Genomic DNA, 17,946 nt, shown 5'->3' on the forward strand with positions numbered 1-17,946 from the left:
AAGGGATGGAGGTATCTTTCCAAGAGAGGAGACAGCTGAGGAGCCGGGAGCCTAGAGTGGGTGTCCTTGGTGGCCCACAGAGGGGGAATACAGGTGCAGTTGTCCTGAACTGTGACAGACATACCTTAGCCAAACACGGGTTATTCTCCTTAATAGAGGGGCAACTAGGTAAAATTCAGTGGCCTGTTATATATACAGGCCGTCAGCCAAGATGAGCTAATGGTCCCTTTTGGCCTTGAACTCTATAAATCTGTGACTCTCAGGGTGCTCAGCATGTCATAGGATCTTCTAACTCTTCTCCCACAGAGCATGGCTGTGGGTGCTGGTTTAGGTCAGAGCTGTATGGAGGGGAAATAGTAAAGCATGTGGTACCACACAGGCCAACCAGTGTGACTCTAGAAGAAGTTTATTCAGTGCCTGCCCATGGTGCCCCTGACTCTAGTCACTGCTCCCTGACCTTCACTTTAATGTGCACTAACATTACTCACAAAGTTAGGAGACAAGCTCTCTGAGCACAGCCCTCTGCTCTGTGGTAATGGTCTCCCTCAGCCATCCCTGTCTTTGCTAAGTCCACTGATCTATACTTGAGTTTCACACATGAAAGGGATGTACAGATTTCACACCCACAGGCCCATAGAATCATACAATATCAGGGTTGGAAGGGAGCTCAGGAGGACATCTAGTCCAACCCCCTGCTCAAAGCAGGACCGATCCCCAATTAAATCATCTCAGCCACAGCTTTGTCAAGCCTGACCTTAAAAACCTCTAAGGAAGGAGATTCCACCACCTTCCTAGGTAACTCATTCCAGTGCTTCACCACCCTCCTAGTGAAAAAGTTTTTCCTATGCTTGGCCTGACTTGGTGGTGTGTGTTCCAGACACTGCAGATCAGGGGTGGGTTATGGGCCAAACTCGTTTAGAGAAATGGAACAAAATGAGCTTTTCACAATAATGGAAAGTTTAGAAAGTAAGTGATAGAACAAATTAAAGTATCATTTATCTGTATAATTAGTATAACAACAAAGTACCATGGGCAAATCGTCCTCTGACATAAACCCCACTCCTAGCCACCTCTTCCCAAATCTCCCACAACCTTCATTTCAGTTTCTGTTTGAGGCTCCTTTGAGTAATTTACAGTTATATCAGGTCCTTGAAATGTGTCAGACAAACGTTACATGAATGAAATTCCTCTGACACTAAGGTTGGTGAGGGAGGGACTTTTGGTTTCTCATCCCCCTTGGGGTGTCAGTACCTCAGGCTGTTTGTACCTGGTGTATAATTTATTTCTCTATTCAGTGGAAGTTCTCTCCTCATTACCATTAATTCTTGCCTCTTTTTCAGAGGCTCCTGCACTGCCTGGAAATGTCACAGAGAACGGTTATGATGATGTCAAAGAAGTTTCTGACCCCAATGATAACCACGGCCCCGGGCAGTGTGCCTGGGAAGACACTGGAGCCCCAGGAGAGAGTGACAGGAACAGGGATTCACAGACAGGTGAGTGGGGAAATGCACTTTTGCCAATTCTTGCAGTTTATTGCTAGTCTCATGATATCTAGTATTTTTAAAAGTTCAAACTCCAGGAGACATGAGAGTCTCTGCTTTAATTTTTTAAAAAGCAAGTTCTCTAGCCCTGATGGTTGCAGAAAGAAGCTTCAGAACATGAACTGAGTTTCACCTAAAGGCTCAGAAACCAGAGGACAAAAAAAAGACCAAAAAAAGTCTTTTTAATCTACTGATTTTTAAACCAATCTCATGATATGTTGAGGCCTAACTTCTGTCAGTGACTGAGACATAGGTAGTCGTGTCCAATAGTTAGACCCAGAATCAGGCTCAGTGGTTAGAGCTGGAGTCAGAGCTAAAGTCAGAAATTGGAGCCAAGGGGCAGAACTGGAGTCAGGAATTGGAGCTGAGGGTCAGGACCAGGTAACCTGGAGTAAAGCAAGGCAGGGGTAAGGCTGAGGTAAAGCAGGAACAGAAGTGGGAACAAGGCAGGAGCGATGGCAGCCATGGGTGAATGCTACAAGTAGCTGCTGAACTGCAGCTCTGCTGGACTAATGAGCCACTCTGAGGACTCTTCCAGCCAATAAGGCAGATTATTAGGTTCTCTGGAGATTGGCTCTGCTGCAGGCCCTGCATCCTGTCAACTTCTAATTTTTGAACGCTTGGGGTTGGCAAAGCTGGAAATGTCTGTGTTTCCCAGTGATCCACGGGACCAATGTCTGGATGGGAATATGGATTATGCAGCAAGGAAGTGACCCTGGCCAAATTACTTGTTGTGAGGACAAAGTTACACAGGTGCGTTTGCAGGATCACAGCCTGTGTGTCTTCCCCCAAACAAGGTGTCAGTGCCCAGTATGGTAATGGGAAGAGCAGGGCCCTGCAGTGGGGTTAGTTAGAGGCCTGGCATCAGGTTTGAAATCACTCTCTTCAATATGTAAATGGCTCCATTAGCCTTGTATGAGAGCAACTCACAGTCTGGAGCTGACGGCTGAGCTCCCACTTTGCACCTCAGAGGAAAGTGGGTTAGGATGAAATGTGCATTTCTTTGTTCTTGTTGAGAGAAACATTCAAACTCATATTGTGTGGGCAGTTGAGATCTATTATGTCCCCTGTTTTTTGGCTTCTTGTCCTTGAATGTCTTGTGGGATAGAAGCTCCAGCCTGCTCCACCCTACCTGGTTTCAGCTGGTGTATGTACCCTTAGGGACTATACCAGCCATCGGGAGTTAGAGCAGCCCCTGCTTGAGCATCAGGGAGGCGTCACCAGCTCACTGACATCTCCACACTACTCCTGCAACAGGCAGGTCTCAGCACAGAATGAATGCACTCCCAGATGTTTTCTTTGTAGGCTATAGAGAGATAATGGATTAAACTTGTAGGGCCCCAATCACAGGAACAGAAGGGATATGTCACAGCCTATACTGTGAGTATACATGGGTGTAGAATGGTTACATTGACTGCAATGTGGCCCCTTGTTCATTTTCAGATTGGAGTCTGCACTTGCTAAGAAGTGAAGAGGTCTCTGAGGCTGAGAGAGACGCCCTGTCCCTACTTCCTGGAGACCCAGGTTATGATGACGTTGAAGATGGGGTCTCTGGGACATCACTATAAGAATGCTGAGTTCAGATCAAATATCCTGTGAGGACATAAATGTTGTATGATTGGGCTATTCTTCTTTCAAATGCTCTCTGGGCCATCAGAAACAATCCCTACCTGGGAACTAGTTCATACAGCTTTTATATTGCAGTTTTGTCTGCTTGCAAGAAATATGTGTGACTGAGACAGGATCTGTGGTTTCCCCTGTAATTCCCAATTGATCAGACTGTCTGGAACTGTCCTGCTTTTTTATTCCTGCTGTTTTATTTGTAACATGAAATATTATTTCTTCCTTGTGAATTTTTACTTTCTTAGTAAACTGTTTTTGAAAGACTGTTCCAGGGCTGATGCTTCTCCAACGAGGTGTGTTGGGCAGCTCCCTGGAGACCATTGGGGGAAAAATTGAGATTGAACCACCAAAAAATTATAATGGTAAAATGTCACCCCTCGGGTATCTCAGGTTGTTGGACAGGGTGTTACATTGAGAATGAATATTCTGCCAGGTGTGTGGTAATAGTGAGATACCTAGCAACAGAATATTCCTCACTCCAAAGATGGCCCTAACACCCAGTCCAGACTTTCCTTTGAAATTCTGGAGGATAAATAGGATGCTATTTACAGGTATCTTAATGCCCATACACACACAATCAGATAGCAGTGAAAATATGCCCCTATCCTTTCCTCTTCTCTTCTATATAAATTCATGTGCCATGCCCATCATTCTGGCATCAGAGCACCTTCCAATGATTTACTTTCAGTGTACATGTGTACTTTTATTCCTCCCCAGAGCAAAAACACATGGATTTTTTATGGTGGGTCATGGGTGGTTATCGGTGAGTTTATTTTATGATGTGATATGGGCTTATATTAGCAAAAGCAGACTGAGGAACCCCGCAAGTGGAACAGAAAGAGGTTTCAGGTGATTTTTTAGATCTTGTGGGATTTTGTTCTAGAGTCTTTGATCAGCCCCCAAGAAAACTGTCTCCTGTACAAATGAGTTTTCCCCTTGCAGGAGACAGCTCCTTTGTGTCTAAGGCAGTGGTTCCCAAACTTGTTCCGCCACTTGTGCAGGGAAAGCCCCTGCCAGGCCGGGCCAGTTTGTTTACCTGCCTTGTCCGCACGTTCGGCTGATCGCGGCTCCCAGTGGCTGCGGTTCGCTGCTTCAGGACAATGGGAGCTGTGGGAAGCAGCGCAGGCCGAGGGATGTACTGGCCGGCGCTTCCAGCAGCCCCCATTGGCCTGGAGCAGCGAACTGCGGCCAGTGGGAGCCGCGATTGGCCGAACCTGTGGACGCGGCATGTAAACAAACTGGCCCGGCCCAGCAGGGGCTTTCCCTGCACAAGCGGTGGAACAAGTTTGGGAACCACTGATCTAAGGGATAAAGCTGATGGGCACAGTCCTGGAATGAGTGGGAATCTCTTAAGTGTCCCAGGCCCAAATCATGAAGTTCCTTGAATGACTGAGACATTACATTAGACATAGTGTTCTGTGGGAGGCCAGTGTAGTAAGCCCAGGACAGGCTTGGTGTGCCCTGGTGACCTGGGTTGCCAGGAGGTGCTCTGTTGCTTTCTATAGCAGTGGTTGTTTCCTCAGGACTGGGCACTACATACCCAGGCAGAGTCCAATTAACCATTGGAACAACTCACCTAGGAAAATGGTGGATTCTCCATCACTTGCAGTATTGAGATCATGATTGGATATTAGAGCTGTTCAAAAAACAGAATTCCCATCGTACCAGAAATACCAACATTTCAAAATGTTGTTTAATCTCAAATCATTCATAGTGGAATTCATAGTCATTCATAATAAGACTGGATAGTCATTGGGCCAAGGACAATAGCAGATGACTCTATAGCTTGGTGGCTAGGATACTCACTTAAGATGTGGGAGACCCGACGTCAAGTCCCTACTGCAATAGCTATTTATAAATAGAACAGCTTTGGCATGTGAAAGTTTCACATCAGAATAGCCCAGTTGCCAGAGCACTTGTCTGCAATGTGAGATACCCAAGTTCAAATGTCCTCTCCACATCAGGCAGTTTGGAGATTTGAACCTGAATCTCACAAAAGCCAGGTGAGGGATTTAACCACTGGGTTGGTGCCTATGTCCCATAGCTCTTTTGTGAATCTACTCGTCTATTGCTTTTTTGAAAATATCCTAAATTGAAACATAAAATTTTGAGTTAGGTTGAATGAACCTAAGCAGAACTGGACAGGACACAGCATTCTAGTGCAGTGTTACCAGTGCTGTGTACACAGGCAAAACTTCTCCCTACTTCTACTTGATATTTCCCTTTTTATGCATCAAAGAATCACATTAGCCCTTTCTGCCACAGCGCTGAGAGCTCACGTTGAGGTGCATATCTATGATGACTTTCTCTGAGGCATTGCTTTCCAAGACAGAGTCTTCCATCTTGTAGGTATAACCTGCATTCTTTGTTTCCAGGTGTACTACTTTGAATTTGTCTATATTAAAATGTGTGTTGTTGGACTGCGACCATTTTACCAGGAGGATCTCTGTAACAATGACCAGTCCTCCTCATTGTTTATTACCCCACCGATCTCTGTGTCATCTTCAAACTTTACCACAAAAGATTTCATATGATCATTGATGATACTATTGAATAGCATTGGATCAAGAATTGATCTCTAGGGGACCCTCCACTAAAAACAGCCTCGCTCACTTATATCTCCCCATTAACAACTAGACTTTGTGATCTGTCAATGAGCCAGTTTTTAATCTATCTAATGCATGCCCTCTTCATTCCATATAATGCAACTTTTAAAATCAAAATATATGTGGTACTAAGGCAAATGCCTTGGAGAAATGGAAGTTGAGTATATCAACACAGTTACCTTCATCTGCCAGATTTGTAATCCTGTCAAAAAAAGACAACAGGTCTGCTTGATAAGACGTATGTTCCATGGAACCAGGCCAATAGATATTATAGCAGAGCACCAAAGACAAGCTTTTTGTTTAAAGCTCAACTCTTCTATAGGTATGTCTACACAGCAATGTAAGCCTAGGGTTAGTGGGACTTGAGTCAGCTAACTCATGTCATGGGCCCCTGGGCTTGAGCATCTACATTGCATTTTAATCCTAGGTTAAGGATTTTCTGACCCATACTCAAACCTCTGCACAGATCTGAGTCAAAGTAAACATATCACAAAGTGCCTAGCTCCCCACTCCCCACAGGTGTCAACACTCTAGCCCTGTGAATGGGGTGCACTGTGGGAAAATTCCACTGCCCACCCTGTTTCCTAACTGTGAGTGTGCTATTGATGAAACTCAGGTGCCCATAAGGAGCACAAGTACATAAACTGTATAATTAGCTCTTTTGGTGGCTGTTTCAGTAGAATGACTGCAATTTGGGAAGGCTTTATACTCTAATCTGAGAACTGGACTCCCCACCTGTAGGCTGAGTCACATTGGCAGGACAATGCCCATGTGCACCTGCTCTGAGTTATTAGCCAATATAAACTTATTAGCCAACTATTTTGGTTCTCCAGTTAGGTGTGCTGCAAGCATTTCTAAGGCTCATGTGCAAAATGGGTTACATTGTACATGTGCAGAGACAGAGGCTAAGGGGGTTGAAAGCTAGCTATGCTTACAGGTACTGAATAGCTCAAGGGGCCTGTTATAGTAATTGAAATTAAGCGGCACACAGGTGCTGTAAAGTCAAATTCAGCTACAGGCAGGCATCTGAAATAAAGAAAGAGGGGTCTTGCTACAATCTGCATCTGTCAAAATATTTTTATTTATTATATTGGGGAGATGTCACCTGAGCACAGCACAGTATTCAGCAGGCACTGAAACCATTTTTTAAAAAAGAAAATAAATTACATATGCAAATGCTCACTGGGTGGGAAGGATGATTAGGGTTGGAAGAGTAGATGGAAATAGGGAGAGAGGTGTTTGGACTGCAATGAGGGTAGGGGATAAATGGGAGTGGGTGGGTAGGAAAGGGGTTTGGGTGAAGTGATAGGGAAGGACTACATATTGAGAGAAGGGAAGGGGGGACACCAGGAAGGGGTCATGTGTGTGAGTGGCAAGGGGACTGGGAGAGAACAGGGGTAGGGGGGCCTGTCAGCCCCACATTCTCCCCTCCCCTGTGTGTGCCATGATCAGCAGGGTGTTGCCTCTCTTGTGACCCAGGTTCTGTGTGTGGGGGGGTTCTCTTTCTGCAGGTGCCTGAGCCTCTCAACCTACCCCACTCACCAGGATCTGGGGGCCCTTGCCCCTTTGGGTATCTGAGCCTCTTTCCCTGACCCACCATGTGAGCTGGGATCTGGGGGGGAGCTTGTCAGAGCTCCTCTCCGTGCCAGCATCTGGGGAAGCTCTGCCCCTCTGGGTGTGAAGCTGAGAACAAGCATAGTAGACTCGTACACCAGGAACACACTGCTGATACTGGAGTGAGGCGCTGAGAAAGGGCATGCTTGATCATGGTAGCAGTGGAGATGTGGAGTGTGGGAACACTTCCTGACATGAATGGAGCAGTTCACGTCTCAGCAGTGTACTACTGTTTTAGGCTGTATTTACTTCTATGGGGAGTTCCTACTCCCTTGAAAACATCTCACTGAGATGAATGGACCACAAGGTTGCATGGGCATGTACCTTAGCTCTGTATTTCCTGGTTTTCACAAGTATGACTTTTGCTGAACTTGATGTTTTGGCAGGGTGTGAGCAGTCACCGACCAACCTTAACTCTGCATTAACAATTTTTTTTGCCATTTAATTAATTATATTTTTAGTCTCTAACTCTTTGTTAGTAGAGTCGTGAATTAATTGTACCATTATTTTACCCAGGATTCCTGTCAGGCTAACTGGTCTATAGTACCCTGGGTCATCCCTTTTACCTTTTATAAATATTGGAACTACATGGGCAGTTCTCCATTCATTTGGAATTTCCCCAGTTTTCCAAGATTTGATCAAAATTAACTCATGTCCTCATTAGCCATGTAATGCCCTTCATGGTACAGGAGAGACGGGAATCAATAGCACTGGCTACACATGAGATCCTCTATTCACACTGATGGGAATGTACAGGACCCTGGGGTTCTCTCCAGCTGCCTGTTCTGCCTAGAGTTACCACACAGGGTAGCCCTAGATACTGACCTGGACTAAGAGTCCTGGATTGGATCGCTACCTACACTACTGTATGAGCAATGGTCACTCATAATCTAATCAGTAAGCGTTAAGAACAAGTTCTAAGAGGGTGAACAGGAAGCCCTACAAGACTCTGCTGCCACTGATGGTCACTCTTAGAAGAAAAAAAAGCAGGTTGACCCAGAGGCAGATATGAGTACAGGCTTCTTTATTGCGATACTTGGTTTTTTGGACCCCATTGTTTAGTAAGCATTGAATTAGTTACAGGACAGTCTTTTTGTTTGGGTTAGTATGTACATGCCTACATCTGGTACAACTCTCCCAAAACCGTTATTAAGTAATAGAAACACCTACTGTTAGTAAACCCACCTCTATCTGTTACTCATAGCATTACACATACTTTTACCTTGAAGATACATTTCTTTGCAATACTTTGTTGCCATAAATTTTCCTTGTCAGCAGTTCTCAGGGGAGGCAGGAAGGGGCTATGACCAGTTCTCAGGGAAGGGGAAGGAAGGGGCCCTAAGCCAGGACTGGTTTATGTAGCTGAGAAAGGGAGGTAAAACATTCCTTTTACCTTCTTTTACACAAGGGCATTTCTCCTGCAGCTTCTACAGCTGCATTTTATTAATCTTTATGAGCAACAGAGAAGGGAAGAATCTGGCAACTTATATTTTAGACAAATACTGAAAAATTTTCAACTTATGTATTAGACACGAAAATATTGCCTACATATGCCTTTGTCCACTAATACCATGTCAGCACATTAGTAGCTTATTGTTATGCTTAACCCTGAAATATCCCAACAGTCACATCTGAAGAAGGAAACACTCCTAATGCCAATGCACCACTGACATTCCTGTTCCATTCAGGAAGCCCTGAGCACTGGGTTCCACAGAAGGAGCAGGGGTTGTTCACTGTGTTTCTGATACAGCTGATCCCAGGGGTACCATCCCAGATCTGTGGTTTTAGTGGCATGGCTATAATTGTGAAAGCAGGGTCTGAATGAGTTCTCCCGACAGATAGCTGGGATGCGGAGAGACTTCAGGAACAAACTGTATTTACATGAACACACGTACTCTGCCAAGATATCCAGTAGATAGAGCGGTGTTGCTCAAAGTGATCAAATCTGGCTGGTGTTGGGTGACAAATCACTTTAGTACTGAATGCAGGCATAGTGAAATGTTATCAATATTGTCTGTTGCAGTGCCTCCTAAACTCTCCAGCCTGGGCTGTCTCTCACGATGCCTTGCTAGTGACAAGTAGCAAGCCCCTCCAGGCACAGTTATCACTCAGCACAACTGCATGTGGAGCCCCATACCCAGCTAGATTGCATGAATGGATTTGTTCCTGGATATTTGTTTGTTCCTCATGTTCCTGTGGTTAATTAAGTTAGTTCTGTTTCTCTGATCTTTTCCTGAGGACTGCACCTTGATGTGGCAGGGGAGCTTCTGTGTTCCAGTGACTGGAAAGCTATGCTAGCAGGAGTGTAAATCCTGATAGGGCCACCCAAGCTGGACAGGCCAAAGGGGAGCTGAAAAGCAGATGAAAAGCAGTAGACTCGTCACCCAGGTTGAGGGTGGAGTGGTAGGCCAGCAACCCATCCTTCTAAAAAATGTTAAATTATAGAAGCAATCAGGGCAGCCATTCCTGCATACAACATGACAGACGGGGAAGGTGAAGCCTTGTTCATGTCCTAAGCAACATCTGAACAGCTGTGCTTTGCTTAGCATCTCTTCCTCCATCTCCTGCTTTGAGGGGTTTGGGTGTGTCCCTGATCATCACTCCTTTGTTATGTTCCTAAAGACTTTCTAAAGAAACCATTCTGGGGTCCATAATTACTCATTGTCAACAAACATTTGTTTTATTTAGGTAACTGTTGTCCAAAACAACACATGGGAAACATTAGTCATCACTTCTACTACCTATTTGTGGGCTAGGTTATAGTAATAGCACAAGTGATCCAAAATCCTCACAGTGTACTCCCCCAAAATGCCCCGTGCATACACTTCACCCACCTACTCTGTGGCTTTTACACTGAAACCAGAAGCAGACCAGGGGTGAGAGAAATTCTGAAAATCTATGCATGGAATTGTTCTGCAAACATGAAACACAAATAACAGTAAATAAATCATATGTGGTGCCAAGCCAGTTGTCCAGTGTTGTCTGGGGGGAAAGAGGGGAAGTTCAACAGGAAATAAAAGTGCGAGTGTCCCTTCCTTACACAATTTCTCTCAACTAAAGTTGCCCCTTCCCCACACCCAACAAACACAGCAAAGACAGGAGCAATATTAGTTCTGTAGACATGAACACATTGAATAAACCAAATGTGGTGCAAAACCACTCGCTGTTCCACAGAATTTGGAACTGAACAAAGTTAAAGGCAAGAAGTGGGGGATGGGGGAAAAGGTTTCTTCATTCAACTCCTTACAGTTCCCCCCACCAACATCAACTTAGCACAGCAGCAATATTTGTTCTGTGGCTGGGATCTTCAAACAGAAAAGCAAATAAACCTAACATTGTCAGGGGCTACAAGTAAGAACAGTTGCTTGCTGCTTTTTCCATGTTATTTGGAAGAAAACTAGTTAGCTTATGAGACCGTCATGTGGGACTGTGTCAAAAGCCTTGCTAAAATTCAGGTACATTATGTTCACCTCATTCCCCCTATCCACCAAACCAGTTACCTTGTCAAAGAAGGAAATCAAGCTGGTTTGGTATGATTTGTTCTTGGTAAATGCATTCTGGCTGCTAGTGATTACTCCTTCATCCTCCAGGTATTTGCAAATAGAATGTTTTATACATTGCTCTGATAGCTTCACACTGAAGTCAGGCTGACTAATCCATGGTTCTATCTTTCTATCTTTGCTGTTCTTTTTTCTTCCCTTTCGTGTGTGTTTGTCTTGTTCTGTCTTCTAGGAAATGGGTTTGGACTTTAACAACAACAGCAACAACAATAGCTCCAAACTACCTTAATTAACATCTTCTCTTTTCTCCAAAAAAGACAGTTATTGTCATCTTTGATACCATCTAAAAGCCTCTCAGACAAGAGGGGTTTTTCCTTCTACAAACTCTCTCCAGCTAAAGGGAGCGTGAACAAGGGATGTTGTTAAGATAAAAGCCCCTTATTTAATACTGTGATGGGTTTGGTCACAGAGACCCCCTTGAGACTGTCACCTGATGTGTTGGAATTACCTCTGAGCCCATTTTCCCTGCCAGCTTGGGACTCCAGAACCCTGCCTTGTTGAGCGAGACATGCTAGCCCGCTGCACCACAGAACCAGGTCTGGTCCATGCCCCCAAAGCTGCAGTCTTTAACCAAAAACTGCTCAGCAGGTCACCTATCTCTAGCACCCAGTCACCCAGTTACCAGTGGGATCCAAACCCAAAATAAATCTGTTTTACTCTGTATAAAGCTTATACAGGGTTAACTCATAAATTGTCCACCCTCTATAACACTGATAGAGAGATATGCACAGCTGTTTGCTCCCCCAGGTATTAATCACTTACTCTGGCTTTACTAATAAACAAAAGTGATTTTATTAAGTATAAAAAGTACGATTTAAGTGATTTCAAGTAATAACAGACAGAACAAACGAAGTCACCAAACAAAATAAAGCAAAAACACGCAAGTCTAAGCCTAATAAATTAAGAAATTGATTACAGGTAAAATCTCACCCTCAAGATAGGTTTCAGAGTAACAGCCGTGTTAGTCTGTATTTGCAAAAAGAAAAGGAGTACTTGTGGCAACTTAGAGACTAACCAATTTATTAGAGCATGGGCTTTCGTGAGCTACAGCTCACTTCATCGGATGCATACCGTGGAAACTGCAGAAGACATTATATACACACAGAGACCATGAAACAATACCCCCTCCCACCCCACTGTGGGAGGGGGTATTGTTTCATGGTCTCTGTGTGTATATAATGTCTTCTGCAGTTTCCACGGTATGCATCCGATGAAGTGAGCTGTAGCTCACGAAAGCCCATGCTCTAATAAATTGGTTAGTCTCTAAGGTGCCACAAGTACTCCTTTTCTTTTTACCCTCAAGATAAACTTCTTTTACAGACTAGCTTCCTTCCTAGTTTTGGCCCCATCCTTTCCCCTGATACAGTCCTTGTTAGTTCCTGCAGACATCTTAGGTGGAAACTAGGGGTTTTCTCACAACTGGCAGCCTGCTTTATTCTGTTCCACCCCCTTTTATAGCTTTGGCACAAGGCAGGATTCTTTTGTCTCTCTGGGTCCCCACCCCTCCTTCTAAATTGAAAACCACCAGGTTTAAAATGGATTCCAGTATCAGGTGACATGTTCACATGTCCTGTGAGACCACAGCCTCTATTCTTCCAGGGCTCGCCTGCATGGACCCAGGAAGGTTTGCAAGTAAACAGAGCCATTTATAGGTCATTGATTCTGAAGCACCCTTAATGGATTCCACTTAACATGTTTACATCAGTAATACAAGTTTATATCTTATTCTCAGGTTTCAGAGTAACAGCCGTGTTAGTCTGTATTCGCAAAAAGAAAAGGAGTACTTGTGGCACCTTAGAGACTAACCAATTTATTAGAGCATAAGCTTTCATGAGCTACAGCTCACTTCCTCACGAAAGCTTATGCTCTAATAAATTGGTTAGTCTCTAAGGTGCCACAAGTACTCCTTTTCTTTTATCTTATTCTCCTAACTCCAGACATAGAAAAAATACATGCAAACAAATGGGATGAACACACTCAGTAGAGCATATGCTTTGTAATGATACCTTACAAGAGACCTTTTGCCTAAAGCATATTCCAGTTATATCATATTCATATTCATCAGTATATTTCCATAAAACATATGGAGTGCAACGTCACAAATACTTTACATTTTAAATGCTTTAACTATTTTTCCTTCTTTTCTGTATCTTTAATAAAAGGTTAAGAAGGATATTAATTGTGTGTTTGCCATTCTGCTAAGTAAGCTGAGGTCTCTGTATACCCAACCTGAATCTTGTTTAAAATAGTTTAATGTTGGATTGTAACAGGGTTATTTTAATACCTTTTGTCCACGTATTCCATCTAAATCGGTGGTTCTTAACCTGCAGGCCGCTTGTGGCCCAATCAGCGCACAGCTACCACCCATGTGACATCCTCAGGTCCATACAGGTAGTATATATGTTGTGTGGATGTGGTCCACATAATCCATAGAGAGCTGCATATGTGCCCACAATGGTAAATAGGTTGAGAACCACAGATCTACAGTAATATAACATGGTTCTCCTGCAATGTCAATCTAGGCCACAAGGGGGTGCACAGGGATGGCACAGTCCCTTAGGGTCTCCATTGTCCCTGCAGGGTTGGAATGTCTCCTGTTAGCTTCAAGACAGATCTCGAACTCTGTGGAGACAGAAAGTGGCTGCAGACAATACTGATGAACAGTCTAGTCAGAGTACTAATAGGAGCTGGTTACAACATTGCTTTTCTTGCCTTTAATTTGACTCTGTGTGGAACCAGAATATCATCATCCCACTTGTGTCTGGTTAAAAATTCATAAGGAAACAGACCGAGAGCATGTGTATGAGCCACTATTAAATATGAGCTGAAAATGACTTATGGGGTTGGCAGCAGGGAGGAAGGCAGGAAGTGGTTTCCCTCCTCAAAGGAAGTGTGGATGATCTCTGTTACTGTAGTAGGGGTCCCAGGTGCTTCTGACGCTTTCACAAACCAAAAAATGCAAATATCAAAATCACAGGGGGTGGCTTGCATTTCTGAGATCCTTCTAGATTTCTTATTCTGTGAATGGGGGAAATTATAAAGGGAAGGTGTTGTGTCATGGACCTGTGTCCACTGTGTTGTTCTTAAAAAGAAAAGCAGTACTTGTGGCACCTTAGAGACTAACCAATTTATTTGAGTATAAGCTTTCATGAGCTACAGCTCACTTCATCGGATGCATACTGTGGAAAAGCAGGAGAGTGGGGTGGGAGGAGGTATTGTTTCATGGTCTCTGTGTATATAATGTCTTCTGCAGTTTCCACAGTATGCATCCGATGAAGTGAGCTGTAGCTCACGAAAGCTCATGCTCAAATAAATTGGTTAGTCTCTAAGGTGCCACAAGTACTTCTTTTCTTTTTGCCAATACAGACTAACACGGCTGTTACTCTGAAACCTGTGTTGTTCTTGGTGCTCTGAGAAGTCATCTAGGGTAGGATGCAGGTGATTTCCTCTAAGAAATGAGCTGACAGTGCAGCGTGGCAGATGGTGCTGCACTCTGGAGCTGTGTGGATACATAATGGGTAGATAAAATGATTTGTCTGTCAGCCTTACATCTTTTAAGCAGGACATTTGAGATGGCAGCATTCTGCTTTGTTGACCCATAAGCATCTGAGCTGAGTTTACTCCAATGGTTAACCTGGGGCCTACCCTACAGCCCAGCTAAGCTTGTGGGGCGGGGGGGGGGGGGGTCTTTTAATGCAGAATTCTCTTAGCAATGTATATTGCTCTTTCTGTAAAATCCACTCCCTTGTTGGTGTGGGGAACTGGAAGTAATATGATTGAAATCACACTGTTTTAAAAACAGTTTTATTCAGAGCTGGTAAACGGTGGCTCATTGTCAGTGATTATTTCCTCCAGAATGCCGAAGTGACAGAAGATTCCTTTCAACATGTGTATGGTGGTGCTGTAAATCTGGAATATCAATGGCAACTATGCCTAGGCATGTCCCCTTTCTCCATATGGGCCTAATTAGAGCTGGTGAAACTGTCTGAGGGGAAAGGTTTCTCTCCAAAATGTATGGTTTTATCAAACATTTTTTTTATCATAAAATGTCAATTCTGATGAAAAATTTCATTTTTCCCCACAGAAAAGATCAAAATGACAATTTTCATTTCAAATTAAAATGTCCTTTCATTTAATCATTTTGACTTTAGAAAATAAAACAAAATGGCAATTTTCATTTTGTTTCAAATGTTGACTCAAAAAATATTTTTGCTTCAAATCAGTTTGAAACTGATACCCTAGGAGCAGTCTGGGAAAGTGCAAGGTGTCCCAAGGAGTCAGAGAAGCTAACTGCTACATTTAATTTTGGATAAATTAAATAGAAACATTTTGATTTTTCTGAAACAAATTTTATTCAGAATTTCCTTTCCTTTACACTCTCCTTACAACCAGTCAGCTGCCCACACATAATGCTGTGGCGAAATGAGCCATCTGTGCATATAGCCCTGCAGTCGCTGCTAGGGCTGAACTTCAATCCACACTGGTGACCTGTTTATTATCATTAATGTCTAAGAGTCCCTCCAAGGACAGGAGGCAGTCCTTCATTCATTGTAACCAAGGCCAGGCTCTCCTTACTGCCTGAGAACAGACAACTTTGCATGTCAGTCACTGTGGAGTTACATTAGAATTACATAACTCTTGTGTCAAAAGTGACACAATCCCCCCTCCACAGAGAGGAGGAAACAAAGGGATGGGGAGAAAAGCAAGGAATAAATGAAACACTTCAGCTGTGGGAAGGGAGAGTTTCAGTCCCTCACCCCAAGCGCTGAGTAGGCTGGGGCTGAAAGGGGAGAGCAGAAAAAGCTCTGGGAAGGGCTGCGGGGTCAGGAAAAGCCCCAGCCCAGAGAAGTGGAGACTAGAAGCAAAACAGGCAGAGCACAGAACACTAAACTCTCTTCAGATCGACAGCAAGAAGCCATAGACAGAGAAAGGGGGATCCAGAGGAGCAATAAGAGAGAGAGCTGCTTCACAGGGCTAGAAGCATCGGAAAGAAGCAAATACTGTAGTTTGGAAAGGAAGAAGGGTGATGGAGCTGATGGTTCCTATAATCCCCCTCCCCAGGTGCTTTAACCTTATTAATAAATGATAGTGAAAGAAATTGAGGCACCATTTTGAGCAGCTTTGCGAGGCATCCAGCCATGTGAGAAATAGCATGTTAGCTGCCTCCTGTTTGACATGGGGGATGAGTCAGGTCGAATGCTGATGATCTCCAGCCTCACTCCAAAACCTTGGGGAACTCAGGGGAGATAATCAAAAGGCACAAATGGCAGTTAGGGACCTATTGGCTTTCAATGAGCTTGGCACCTAACTGCCATTTGTGCCTTGGGTGATTTCCCCCAAGGTCTATAAATATTTCCCCTCTCAACAGAGGTCACTGAGAATAAATGAGGAGTGCTTCACACTGCAACCTGTGTTCCATGTACCACACTGTGTTGGGATTAGGTCAACATGCTAGGGTCTTACTCATTCAAAGCAATCTGAGCAGCTGTGGTGCAGAACATTCTCTACTTCATTCCCCATGAGCATCTTATCTAATCTGTTCTGGGCTATCTTCACTCATGGTGGCTCACTCACTTCCCTTTATGTTTATCTCATTGCCTCCTCCTTCCACTGCTGGGGAATTATTCCTCATCTCCATCCTTTGCTATTCCTTTCTGAACTCTTGGTTATTATTCTAGCATTGTCAAATAAAATGAATAAGCACTTCCATGGCTTGTTATTCCTGTGTGATACTTGCATTTGTTGTCCCTTCCCTCTCCTTCTCCTTTATTCTCCAGTATCACAGATGGAGACTTTTCCCAGCCTCCAGTTCTGAGAACTGTTGGTTTATCATTATCCTTCCTATAAAAGGACAGATGCTCACAATATTGCAGCTGAGGATGGGCTAAGTCTATGTAAGCACTCCTCATTCCCACCTGATTCTCTCACCCACCACCACCGCCCCACACACGCACACACAATCTGGCATCTACCTATTCACTCCCAAGAATTATGTCACTGACTTGCCCCTCCCCACGTTCCAGATGCTCTCTTATTCAGTTTCTTTGCCCCTGCAACACAAGAATTGCCATAGTGGGTAAAGGGCTCTGTCTTGCCTGTTTAAAAATGGCTTTGCTATTGGGGAAAAGAAAGAAGAAAGCAACTTTCATTTCATGCCCATGAAGGTGCAAGAGGGTTTATGGAATGTCACAGTAACTAACACTCACTGATGGGTTGATCTGGGAATGTCAAAAGGGCCTGAGGCAGCTGTGTGTACAGCTTCCATTGAAATTACATGGGACTTAGACATGTAACTTGCTCCCTAAGGCCCCTTTGAAAACTCCAGCCTTTGTTGGCTTTCTAGGACACATTAAGCCCCGGCTTGTTGGAGGGGACAGTGCCTGCTCAGGATGTGTGGAGATAAGACACGGAAATGTGAGCTACCATCTGTGATGCACACTTTAATTCATTATAGATAACACTGGCAGCTTTGAGATCAGAGTGTGGAACAGCTTTATCTGTCCCAGGAAGAGCTCTTTGGAGGAGGACATGGGCTGATCTGGACTGAAGAGTTCCAGTACGTGGGGAATGAGTTACACCTTGTGTACAGTCCCAGGATATCACATGTGAATCAGATGTGCTCACATGCAAATGATACTGGCACCATATGCTCATGTAAGAATTCAGCATCCCAGTGATAACTGGACATCCAGAGATGTTCCAGAGATAACTGGACATCCAACACCTTTGTGGCCTCCTTGAGGAACCCCACTTGGCTCTCTGGCCTCTAGCCATCATCTTTCTCATAGCAGGATCCTGCAATCTGCTCCTTTCAGATCAGGGACTTCTGCAATTCACTGGGATCACCTCATCAGATCTAACTTTAGTTCAGCACCTGCACTCCTGTTCTCTAAGGGGCAATGACAGGGTTAACCAGTAGCCAGCCAGCTTCCCTAAAGCAAAAGTATTATTTATTCAGCACAAAAGCATTACAGAGAAGACATATCTTAAAGAAAAACAACA

General features: G+C 44.1%; 1 protein-coding gene across 1 annotated transcript in view; it reads left to right on the plus strand.

Moving 5' to 3' along the window:
• The window catches only part of LOC140898583 (scavenger receptor cysteine-rich type 1 protein M130), an 84,391-nt gene extending 81,282 nt beyond the window's left edge, over positions 1 to 3,109 (plus strand). The window contains exons 14-15 of the mRNA XM_073312584.2: positions 1,341 to 1,493; positions 2,985 to 3,109. Coding sequence (XP_073168685.2) covers positions 1,341 to 1,493; positions 2,985 to 3,109 — 278 coding nt within the window. The remainder of the gene's footprint in view (positions 1 to 1,340; positions 1,494 to 2,984) is intronic.
• The last annotated feature ends 14,837 nt before the right edge of the window (positions 3,110 to 17,946 follow it).

The sequence above is a fragment of the Lepidochelys kempii genome, chromosome 1 (assembly GCF_965140285.1).
Source record: "Lepidochelys kempii isolate rLepKem1 chromosome 1, rLepKem1.hap1, whole genome shotgun sequence".
In the NCBI taxonomy this organism is placed as follows: Eukaryota; Metazoa; Chordata; order Testudines; family Cheloniidae; genus Lepidochelys; species Lepidochelys kempii.